At 36.1% G+C, this 12,423-nt stretch overlaps 1 protein-coding gene across 19 annotated transcripts in view; it reads left to right on the top strand.

Annotated features, from left to right (window-relative positions):
- PCM1 (pericentriolar material 1) overlaps nt 1-12,423 on the top strand; it is an 82,028-nt gene that overhangs the window by 41,001 nt on the left and 28,604 nt on the right. For 17 of the 19 annotated variants that reach the window (XM_059156188.1, XM_059156177.1, XM_059156172.1 and 14 more), the window contains 3 exons: nt 628-799; nt 3,701-4,059; nt 11,326-11,490. In XM_059156188.1, coding sequence (XP_059012171.1) covers nt 628-799; nt 3,701-4,059; nt 11,326-11,490 — 696 coding nt within the window. The remainder of the gene's footprint in view (nt 1-627; nt 800-3,700; nt 4,060-11,325; nt 11,491-12,423) is intronic. The other 2 variants (XM_059156181.1, XM_059156183.1) reach the window with 1 other exon arrangement.

Genomic DNA, 12,423 nt, shown 5'->3' with positions numbered 1-12,423 from the left:
ATGCCTGTGGCAGCCCTGGGCAAAGACTATTCATTCTTCACAAACTAATACTGTGAAGCCTTTTCCACCCCTTTTCCCCCACCAAGTTGTTAGTAGCCCCTTGCAAATATATCTCATACGCACTGTGTGGTAAGAACTTAGTTCTATTCTAGCTTCCCAGTTAAAGTAGAGTAGAAAGAATATAAGCTTTGGAGTTGTGCAGACCTGAGATCTGACCTCCTCTTCCATTTACCAGCTGTTTAATCTTTGAGGCGGTTTTCTTCCTGGTAAAATTAATTTAATACCTGTGTCATAGTGTTGTTTGAGCATTAAACGAAATAACATGTAAATAACTAATCCTCATCCCTTCAGAGCTAAAAAGTTAGCAGTAATAGTACTTGACATTCATTAGCTTACCGGGTACCAGACGCTTATAGGTATTTACCTGTTAACTTTGTTTAGTCATCAGTGCCAAAAAGCTAGTGGGCTGAACTGTAAACCATGATTGAACAAATGAATATTAGTTTATTTTAACAGTTACTTGTTTTGGTGGATTAGAGTGACACATTTAATTAAAACTGTGTTTTAATTTTGTATTAAGGCCTTTAGGTACTTCTTTTATTGTTGTCTTACCTATTTCTTTATTAGGTATGAATTTCAGCCCTTTATTTCCTTCTAATTTTGGAGATTTTTCTCAGAATATTTCTACACCCACTGAACAGCAGCAACCATTAGCCCAGAATTCTTCAGGGAAAACAGAATATATGGCTTTTCCAAAACCTTTTGAAAGCAGTTCTTCTGTTGGAGCAGAAAAACAAAGGTACTTGACTGTGAACCTAATCCATTATTTTCTTAAATGTTACTTATATGATTATATCTAATTATATTTAATTTGCAAACACAAGAAGGATACTTGTTATTGTTTGGCTTGTTAGCATTAAGAATATTAAACTGATACTTTACCAGGTGTCTCAGGCATACATCTGCCACTAATCCTGATAATAGGAATAATTCATTGTTTTGATCAGAGTGAAGGATAAGACCTGACCCATAAAATGTCTCTTGCCTTGATTTGATATCTGTCCTTGATTCATAGCTCCTGATTAGAATACGTTCTTAAGGCCTATCTGAATGTAATGTTGAGCACTATTACATTATTGATAGATGTTATCAGTCATAGTCAGGATTTCTTTCTCTGTTTCTCAGTGTTAACATATTTTTTTCCTCAGTGTTATTATTTTTTAATATGATCGTCTTCCCACATAAAATTTTTGACTCAGATAGTGTAAGACTGGTTGGTTGAGTCAGGTCAATCATTCTATATATTTATAGCTAAATAAATAACATTCTTAATGATTGTGCTAATCCAGAAAATGATTTTGATAGCCAGCTGGTAAAACTATTGTCTTTTTATTGTTACTCGTACTTACTTAAGAAAAAAACTTTTTAGGATGAAAAATTAGAGGTCAGTTCAGCCTATACTTCTGTGAGAAGTATCTCTTTGATTTTGTTTTTGCAGACCTTTACAAATATAAAAGTCACATCACTTTTCTCTTTAGTTGTATGATTGGGCATGTGTTGGAGCACTTAAGTAATCATTTTGGCTCTATTTAATTATTAAATCATGGATTTTTTTTTTGAACCTGATTAAACGAAACCTCTTAGAATTCAACTGTATTTGACTCTAGGAATCCTATGGTTGACCTCCCTGACTTTTTCTTAGATCTACTAACCACTTCTTTCAATTAAACATCCTATTGCTCTTTAAAAGTACTCCGTTGTCAGAGCCTAACGGTGTTTAGGGCTCAGTTGCCATTCAGAAATGATGTTTGAGTGAATTTCCATCATAAGCAATAAACATTTGTTCAAAGCTTTAGTAAATAGCTTTGCTATTGTAAGGTCCCTACTTTATTATTATCCACATTTTATATATAATTAATAGTAAAAAAGGGTGGATTTGGATTATTAATATTGAGATATTTGACCTACTTCAGATTAGACCTCATTTCCCCCAAATGTCAGCTGTTAAATAGGTAGCTTCCCTGACTTTAATGGCTAGAGATAACAAGAGGTCAGATGAAACATTGTAGTGAGCTGGGGTCAGAAAACTTATATTGGAAAGGGCTTGATGATAAATATTGCAGACCATTTATTTCTGCCATTTTTGCATGAAAGCAGCCATAAACAATATGTGAACAAGCAGCTGTGTTCCAATAACACCTTATCTATGAGTACTGAAATGTGAATTTTACATAATTTCTGTCACAAACAATTTTTCTCCCTTTGATTTTTTTCAACCATTTAAGAATATAAGAATATTTTATTTTACTTTTTGTAAGAATCATTTTAGGGGCACCTGGGTCGCTCAGTCAACTGAGTGTCCCAACTCTTAATTTCAGCTTGGGTCGTGATCTCGTGGGTGGGACCAGGCAAGCCTCAGTTTGGGCTTTGTGCTAAATCTGCTTGAGATTCTTTCTCTCCCTCTCCCTCTGCCCTCCCCCTTCTCCTAAAATAAATTTAAAAATCCTTTTTTTTCCTTTCAAAAGAAAGAATCATTTTAGCTCTCAGGCCATACAGAAATAGCTAGCAGGCTGAATTTGGCCTGCAGACTATAGGTTTGCTAATCTTGTGTTAATTTGAAACCTGGAGGTCAGTGTCTCCTAAATCATGTTCTTCAGAACACTATTGTTCATGTCAGATTCTGTGATAAAAATTTTGGACATTTTGCTCACTATGTTCACTTCTAAGACATTTGTATAGGACATTGGCATGTTTAAAGTTTTGAGAAACCTTGCAGATATGTTGAACTTTGTCTCTTGTTTGCCAAATTTAGATGGTCAGCAAATACCTTTTAACATATTAAACGATGTCAGTGTTTAGCAGATAAAATTTGGAAAATGACACGAGACCAATAGAACTAAACTGTACTTAATGAATGGAGGAATAAATTATGAGTTGCATGGACAGTTGTTTTCACCAATTCCAGTTCTATTTTGAACTGCTTTTGGTGACACAAATTTGTGTATATTGCCAACCCTCTGTTACATACAACTCTTTCTCAGCTCTTCCTCCAAGTGTTTTGTTTTTTTCTTGTATATTCCATTGTTTTTTAAAATTATTCTTTCCCACTCTTTTTCATCATGAGTGCTAGATCTTTTGATTGCAGCTTTTGCCAGTGAAAGTGGTTTAGTGAGAAGGGTCTGATACTAAAGTTTAAAGGGGCCCCTGGGTCACTAAGTTAAGCATTCAACTCTTAATTTTAGCTCAGGTCATATCTTAGTGTTGTGAGATCGAGCCCCATTTTGGCCTCCACGCTGGGTGTGGAACCTGCTTAAGATTCTCTCTCTGGGGTGTCTGGGTAGCTCAGTCAGTTAAGTTTCAGACTTCAGGTCATGATCTCAGGGTCCTGAGATTGAGTCCTCTGTTGGGCTCCACACTCAGTGGGGAGCCTGCTTGTCCCTTTGTCCTTTCCCCTGTTTGTACTCTGTTTCTCTCTCTCAAATAAATAAAATCTTAAAAAAAAGAAAAAGATTCTCCCTCTCAAGAAAATATTTAAACATTAACGTGTATAATATTTACATATTTAATGTATATTTTATGAAAATGTTTTTAGAGCCTGTTAATGTTTTTATTTGCCTAAATCTATTTACTATATCTGCAGTTTTCCAGTAAACATAGAACTCTGTCATCATATCTGTAAAAATTTATTTTCATTGGTAAGGAATCAAAAACAGCCTGAAGAGGAGGTGGAAAACAGTAGGACACCATGGTTATATGACCAAGAAGGTGATGTAGAAAAACCATTTATCAAGACTGGATTTCCAGTGTCTGTAGAGAAAACTACAAATAGTAATCGCAAAAATCAATTAGATACCAGCCGGAGAAGACGCCAGTTTGATGAAGAGTCATTAGAAAGCTTTAGCAGTATGCCTGATCCAGTGGATCCAACAACAGTAACCAAAACATTCAAGACAAGGAAAGCATCTGCACAGGCCAGCCTGGCATCTAAAGATAAAACTCCTAAATCAAAGAGTAAGAAAAGGCATTCTACTCAGCTGAAAAGCAGAGTTAAAAATATTGGTAAGTGTCAAAATTTGTTGAATATTGATCGGTGTAAATGTTGATAACTTTATTCTGGCACGTTGACTTATTTCATTTCATTGTGGCTAAATGGAGAAGCACTGTTCTAGGCCTAGTTGAATAAAGTTACTTTTAGTCACCTTCATAAGTTTTTCTATAAAATTTATCAAATAGGGTTTAATGTTGTAGATATTCTTGTATTTCCTGTGTGTGTGGTTACTACAAGCTTAGAAGATGTTTTGTAAATCTTGTAGGTTACTAAAGGTTGCCAGAGGGCCGAATTTTTACTGTTGTTCATTCTTTTCACATTCCATTTTACATTCTTTTTACATCTTATCCTACATCCAACACTTTGTTATGATTTCTGGTGAAACCACTTCTAAAACAAGTTTGCTCTTAGTCCTTACGGAAGTTAAATTAATAAGATGAAACATTAACCCTTGTTTTATTGAATCTTCTCATTGGATAGCCTATCAAAGTTCTTTTAATAGTGTTAACTACATGCCATTTTTAAAAAAAATAGGTTTTTTGAATTTTGAAGGATTTATTCAAGTCTGATGCTAGGTAGAAATAGTTTTATTAACTAGAATCTGGAATATTAGAGTTAAAGGATCCTCCTTTAAGTTTGCTAGGGATGCTTTTCAGCTTTTTGAGAGGTTGTTCTGTGTTCAAGGAGATTGTACTTCGTGCTTAAGGACAAAGTATTTAAGACTTAAAATCAGAAAACTTTGAAAAGTCACCACATACAGCTCACTCTCTTGGAAGCTCCCAATATATGCAAGGATATGAGGTCCTAGGAAACCCTCTGGTAAAAAATCAACTTGTAAATATTTGCAGCCTTCATAGTAGCCATTTTTGGTTAGTGAAACATTTGAAAAATCTGATGAAAACTGGGTGTAAGAAAGACTACCTACTCTTATTTCATTTCAGTTCTTATAACCTTCATGTCCTTGGCTCCTCCCGCTGCTCCCATCTAAAGAGTCTGATTCGATGGTGAAACAAGCAGATTTGAGCAGGGATGATAATTTTCTCAACACACATGTTATTATCTTTGAAAATATTTTATCATTATAGGTTTGGGAGGAGCTGATTTTATGTAGCAGATTAGTGATACAAATGAATGAAAATCCATCTACTCTTTCTCCAAGATGGCTCTTGGTGCCACCAGAGAACACTTAAGTAGATAATGAACCATGGCCATGTTTAGAGAGTGGCCCTTTGGATAACTCATTGAACTTTCTATCTCTATTACCTTACCCCAACAGAAATGCTTTTTTTTTTGGCCATATGAATAAATGAAGAAGCACTAATAACTTATTTTATAGCATTTTCTCATTCAGCCAGTTAAATGTGCTAGGACAGTGATTCTTAAATTTTAATTTTTCTCCATGAGAATCTTGTTTAAAGGCAGACTGATTCTGTCTGGTTAGGGACCCAAAGGTCTATATTTCTAACAAGTTTCCATGTCTTATTGATCTTGGTTTGTGAATTTCATCCTAAGTAGCAGGGTCTTAGGGAACCCTTTAGCCAGCAAATGGCCATATCTACCTAAACCTAGAAATAATTGGTATATTTATTTTTGAAACCCCTTTATTTTGAGGAATTACGGTTCCATATATATAATTCAGCTTTTTTCTTTCAAGGCAAAGACTGATGTTCTGATCTATGTGCCCTCTTCCATTACAAGTGTAAAAATACCTGCCAGAAACACAATATACACATTTGTTTGACAAGCATTCAAGATGATCTGTCAGTGAAAGCCCTACTTTAAGACACACACAAAAATCAAAGACTTGATAGAATCTAACTAATATATGCAGAGTCAAGCTAATATGTAGCAAAATCAAATCAGTCAGCTAAACCCTTGCTATCCAAAGTGGGAACTATGGACAAGTAGCATCAGTATCTGTCTGGAGCTTAATAAAAATGCACGCTTGGGTCCCACCTTATACCAACTGAATTAATACACATTGCTTTTCAGTGTGCATTTTAGCAAGCTTCTAGATGTTTTCAATATGAAAATGTGCTCATTAAAGTCTGGGAGGCACTGATCTAGACCACTGCTATTTTATGGGATAAGAATAGCCATGATTTCTTAGAAAATGGGATATTTACTAGTCTTTAATATAGGTGGATGTAGAGAATATTGGAAGGCATTCTAAACTGTAGTAACAATGAAAAAAAGTTTAGAGGCGGGAAAAGAAGATGAGAGCAGTTGGGGAAGGCAATAGGATATGAGAAATAGACCAGTGTGGTGGGACTGGAGTTGCTCTCTTGAGAGAGGCAGCACAGCAAGTTATGCTGTACCAGATCTACTAGATTGAACTGTTTATATATGTTTTTGCACTTGGGGACAGTTTTCAGAGGTAGCATGCTAAATCTTCATTGAACTTAGTTTCTACTGATGCTAACGTATATTAATCTTTAGAAGGTCTTTATATGTAAAGTTACATATCACTGCATGTGAAGTAAGGTTTTACAAATTATGTGATAGTGATAATCATCTTTTAAACTTAAATTCCAATTCAGACTTTCTGAGTTGAGCATGTTTCCTTGCCTTTCTGTGTGCTTCAGGTATCAGACCTGTAATCTGGCTACACACTACCAGGTCCATTTCCTTTTTTGATGCTATCAGAGAGCAGTGGGATCATATAATCTAGATCTTCTTCATTCTTTTCTTTGAAAATTGGATAGAAGTGTTAATATACTGTAACCATCCCTGAGTCTTTTCATTTCTCTTCTCTTCCCTTTCCTTTGTTTATGAATGAAGATTGAGATGAAATGGATGCCAATTGTTAGGAAGGGCAAGGCCTGACAGATGTGGCCAGGAAAGAAACAATCCTTTTTAGATTCAGAGAGCTGATTATTTACATAGGCAGAGAAAGTAAGGGTAGCTGGAAGTCCCCACTCCCTGTGTTCTTGTCCTGTGGGCCACAAGGGGAAGACTGAAACCGAAGAGGCCAGGTGACCATTTCAGCCTGAGTGGTGGGACCCCTGTTGTTGAGGAGCCAGTATTGTGCTGCAGCTGCTACTGACCACTCTGTAGTCTGGAGGTGTGTCCTCAGAGTGTGAGAAAGAAAGGTCTCCTCTTTCCTCAGAAATAAGGAGGAGATGAGAACCTCTTCATGACAGATTTACAGATGGCCAAGTAGCAGTTCCTCACAAGCCTCCTGTGTTCTTGTGTTCTGTGCTCCAGGAGGATCATCAGGCCTTCTGCCAAGACTTAGGCTCAGCTACAGTTCAGTCTTTACCTTTGTGGCCTGTGTGGATATGTGTAAGGTCTCCAGGGTGCCACCAGAGGACATGGCTGAGCTTTGTCCCTAAAGTGGAGGCACAACTAGAAGTACTCTTTTTTCTGACTGTCTCGCCACTGGTGCTGAGAAAAACAGATTGTGTGCAAGGTACAGAGTGACAAATGGGATAGGAGTCACACCTTGTCGCTAATGACTGTTATGTGGTGGTGGTGGTGGTGGTGGTAGACTAGCTGGCCTAGCCAGTGTAACTCTGAGGTATCATTAACCTTCATTAATTCCTATTTATCTATTACTTTTGGCAGTTATGTACCCTTATTTGGTGAACCTGTTTATGGTAAGGTCAAAAGTAACCCAAGAGGGCTCCTTTTCTGAGAGAGCTAAAAAGAAATCAGGAACCCAAATATGAGATGATAATGTCCTAACTTGAATGACGTCCTTAAAAATAAAAAGGGAAGGTTAACTCCAGATTGGATATGACAGAGAGTAAACTGACAGTATATTGGGAACTTACTTGTTATTCGTAGAGCAGCTCTTGTGGTCTGGAGACTGTAATAGCAAGGCTTTAGATTCTGTTGGCTCATTCAGTGAATGTCAGGGGCGAAGATCAGAGCTCTACCGTTCACGGAGAAAACTTGGTTGGCGGGCCAACATCCAGGCCCCTCCTATTCTTGACACCTCCCTTCCTTCCAGGAATAGCAGGCTTTTGTCACTTCAAGGTACTAATGCGAAAGTACAAGTAGGTGGCATTCCCCCTACCTTGCATCTGGGAGAGCATTTGCCTTTGCAGCCGAGGAGACTGAATAGAGAAGCTTCTTCTTACTATCTCGATGTCTGACAACTTGCTAGCAAAAACACTGCTTTACCATAGGAGTGAGACTTCCAAGAGTACTGTCAGCATGCCAGGGCAGCTATCCAGCAGTTGGGTCCAGCTTTAAGGGCAGGTATGAGTCCTGACTAGCCCAGTGAATGTAAAAATGCATGTAAAAGGGACTAATAGCCAGAGAGAAGACAGAAAGCAGAACACTAGAACAGGTAAAAGCAAGTAAAAGCAGTTATTGAAGGATATACACCCTTGAACAAAATCATAAAAAAACAGGCAGATTGAGTTGTAACAAATTCTGTAGAACTTAAAACATTTTTAGTTCTGTAGAACTAAAAACATTTAATGTTTAGACTGTTCAAAAAAGAGGATGAGGATGGTATTAAGTCCCAAATTACTGGCCTAGAAAATTGAGGGAAAGAATTAACACTATTGTACAGAGCAGAAAATACTAAGATAAGATCAAGAGGAAAATGATTAGAGGCTCGATGACAAATTTTGGAGATATGATATATAGGGAATACTAAAGGAGGAGAAAAAACAGGTGGAAAGGCACTAATTAAATAAATAATAATAAAGGGGAACCTTTAATGAAGAAAGACTGATGACTGCAGATCGAAACACCTAACTGTTGTCCAGCCAGAAGGCAAGGGGTAAGAAATACACATACCTCCATGTATATTCTGACAAAATTGCTTAATTCCAAGGAAAAAGTAAAAATCTAGTAAGCTTCCAGACTGCAAGAACAAATTTTATACAATGAGAAAGAACCAAACTGACATCAGACAACAGAAGAAATGGAAGAAAGTGAAATAATGTCCAAAAAAAGTACTGCAACTCAAGAATCCTATATTCAAACTAGAGCCTTCACTTGTCATAGTGAAAAGATCTTGGTGCATCTTACCTGAGGAAAACAACAGAAACAACATATGAATCAAGATTAGACACCTTTATAGGGAAAGGTGAAAAGGGGAAATAATAGTTCAGTAAAGAAAATAGTAGATCAGGGAGACGAACCATGAGAGACGCTTCATCTCACAAAACAAACTGAGGGTTGCCAAGGGGAGGGGGGTAAGGAGAGGGAGGTAAGTTATGTGCTATGGAGGAGGGGGTAAGTTATGTGCTATGAAGTGTTTAAACCTGGCGATTCACAGACCTGTACCCCTGGGGCTAATACATTATATGTTAATAAAAAGTAAAAAATTATATTAAAAAAAAAAGAATTAACTTTCGTGGGGTGCCTGGGTGGCTCAGTCGTTAAGCATCTGGCTTTGGCTCAGGTCACCATCCCAGGGTTCTGGGATCAAGCCCCACGTTGGGCTCCCTGCTCGGCGGGAGGCCTGCTTCCCCCTCTCCTACTCCCCCTGCTTGTGCTCCTTCTCACTGTCTCTCTATCAAATAAATAATTAAAAAAAAAAAAACAAACAGTAGATCAATCTCAGTTACTAATATAAATTCGAAAGTAAAATATTAGCCAGTTTAATCTCACAGTATATCAAAAAGAGTATCAGACTGTTGTCAGTAGGGTTTATTACAGAAATGTAGTCATGGTTCATTATCAGGAAATCTGTCAACATAATTTTCATGTCAAGAAATTGAAGGACAGAAGTCCTATAACAGGACTTACATTATCTCATCTATCAGTAGATGAGATAAAATTTGAAGTCATTTCTAATAAAAATCACAAGTAAAATGCATCTAAGTAGACAGTTACTTAATAATTAAAATAATGAAAGCTGTTAGCTAATGCCAGTCACAAATGACATTGTAAATGAAAATACTCCAAATATAATCTACATCAAAATTAGAAATTAATCAGGGATTCCCTCTCCACCACCATTGTTATCTAACATTGTTTGGAAAATATTATGACAAGAAATTAAATAATTGGCATAAATATTGAAAAGGGAGGAAAAACAAATTTTTACTTTTTCTGAGAAAGCCCAAGAAACACTGGAAAATTGCTACTAAAGTTAACAAAGTAAATTGGTAAAGCAGCTGGTTATGAAATAAGTTTGCAAATATTTTTCTCTATCCTAGTAACACTCAGTAGAATGGAAGTGGGGGGAAATAGTCTTCCCATAGTAGTATTCAAAGCTATTGGGGAGGAAATTCTTAGGAATAAATTTAACAAGGAAAGTACCAGATCTATAAAAAATTATAAACATTTTTGAAGAACACAAAGCAAGATTGAACAAGTATGGAAAAAAAACTGTGTTCTTAAAAATTGTGTAAAATTATTAAATACCAGTTCTCCTTGAGTTAATAAGTGCTTTTAATTTGATTCTGTTTTGAATCTCTGTGGACTGTTTTTGAAATTGGAAAAAAAAAATCTCAAATCTTATTGGGAAGGAAGGACAAATGTCTAATAATAGCCAAGAAAAGAAACTACCTATATAGGACTTGCCTTACCAGGTGTTTAAGCATTCTGTAAAACTTCTTTGGCTAAAAGAATGAAGATGGCATTGGAATAGATAAATTAAACAGATAGAATGCCCAGAAATAAACCTCAATAAATACAGAGACTGAATATATTGACCAAGGCTGCATTTTATTTCATTGGGAATAGGGTAGGTATAACCAAGTATCCATGTGAAACAAAATAAAGTTGAATTCCAAACTTGTGCCATATAGCAAGGAAAATTTAGACTAATATATAGTCTAAATATAGTCTATATATAAAAAATATAGTTTATATATAAAACCTATATATATTTAGACTATATATATATAGGTTTTATATATATATAAAACCTATGAGTGGGTAAGACCTTTTAAATCAAGTCATATTGCATACAGGTTATAAGAAGGCAGACATACCTGATTAATGCCCATTACTCTTCTCTCTGTTATTTACGTTTTACATAGATTGGATGTGATTCTTTATTGTATTTCCTAATACTGAAAAATGGCTAACTTGGAGACTAGTAGAGAATTTGGATCATATAAGGTCTGCAGTATAATTTGAGTTGGGATGTACTCATGAAGGTGGTTTCAAAGGATGATGAATTGTTAGAATATTTTAACTGTTACCCCATCCTTCCAGAGGTTGTCATAAGACATCGTATTTACTGTTTTCTATTTATACAGCATTCTAAATTGAGTACCTGTGCTATTTCACTATGGAAATCAGTTTCCCTTTCAGTTTGAGTTAGTTGCAACTGATAACAGCTGTCACTTTTTTTACTCAAGGGTATGAAAGTGCCAGTATGTCTAGCACATGTGAACCTTGCAAAAGTAGGAACAGACATTCAGCCCAGACTGAAGAGCCTGTTCAAGCAAAAGTATTCAGCAGAAAGAATCATGAGCAGCTGGAAAAAATAATAAAATGTAGTAGGTCTACAGAAATATCTTCAGGTATGTTCTTTTTTGGTTTGCTTTAATCTAAGGACTTCATCTTAGATTTGAAAACCAATTAGTCTGTCACACTTTTCTGTCATGTGCAAGGTTATATGTACTAGAAGATTACAGTATACATTCCTTGATTTCAAGAAATGTAAACTGGAAATATTTTTTAGTATTCTGATAGTAGCTTTTGACACTTCTTGATGAAATTTTAAGGAAAAAAGTATAGTTGACATTAATTTGGAGCTGATTTGAAATTTTAAAAATCTTCTCTGAATAAGAATTTGATATAAAATCATTCCCTGTTTAAAATCTTTGGCTTTACCATGCTTACAGGATAGCGTCCCAAGTGCTTTAATGCAACATCTGGCCAGCAGAGTTTGGCTCCTTTTTTTGCATCCCTAGACTCTTTCTCCCCACCCTCTCTGCCTTAAAGTTGCCTCTTTCTTGGCACTGCACTAAAGTTTTCCTATAGCTGTCTTGCTGTTTCTCACCTCAGCAGGTGTCTTTTCTGTCTTTTGCTCTTTGTAAACCTTTTTCCTCTATTGGAGTTTTAAACTATTAATTCTGCAACTCTGAATTTGCATCAAATCAAAGCTCAGAGAATTTTCCCTTTCTCCTTTTTTGTTTCTTTTGTAGCCTGTGTAAATCTCTTCTGTTGCCCATATCACATTTATATAGTATTTACTTAAGTGTCTTCGTCACCTTTTTTGGATTCCTTGGCAGCAGATGATACCTTGAATGTTGCCATGGTACTGGACACATGGTAGGCACTTACTAGGTGTTGAATGAATGAATGAACAGAGTTACATTATGCCGCTGTTTTAAGTACTGGTACTTTCCTGATTTATAAAGAACAAGTACATCTCAAAAAAAACATGGAGAGGGAGGCAGTAAATAGAAACCCTCAGTTGTCAGGTGTCAGTAAGATCCTTGGTGAAAAGT

The sequence above is a fragment of the Mustela lutreola genome, chromosome 18 (assembly GCF_030435805.1).
Source record: "Mustela lutreola isolate mMusLut2 chromosome 18, mMusLut2.pri, whole genome shotgun sequence".
NCBI classification, from domain to species: domain Eukaryota; kingdom Metazoa; phylum Chordata; class Mammalia; order Carnivora; family Mustelidae; genus Mustela; species Mustela lutreola.
Note: the sequence above shows the minus strand (reverse complement) of the source record. Positions and strands in the feature narration are given on the sequence as shown.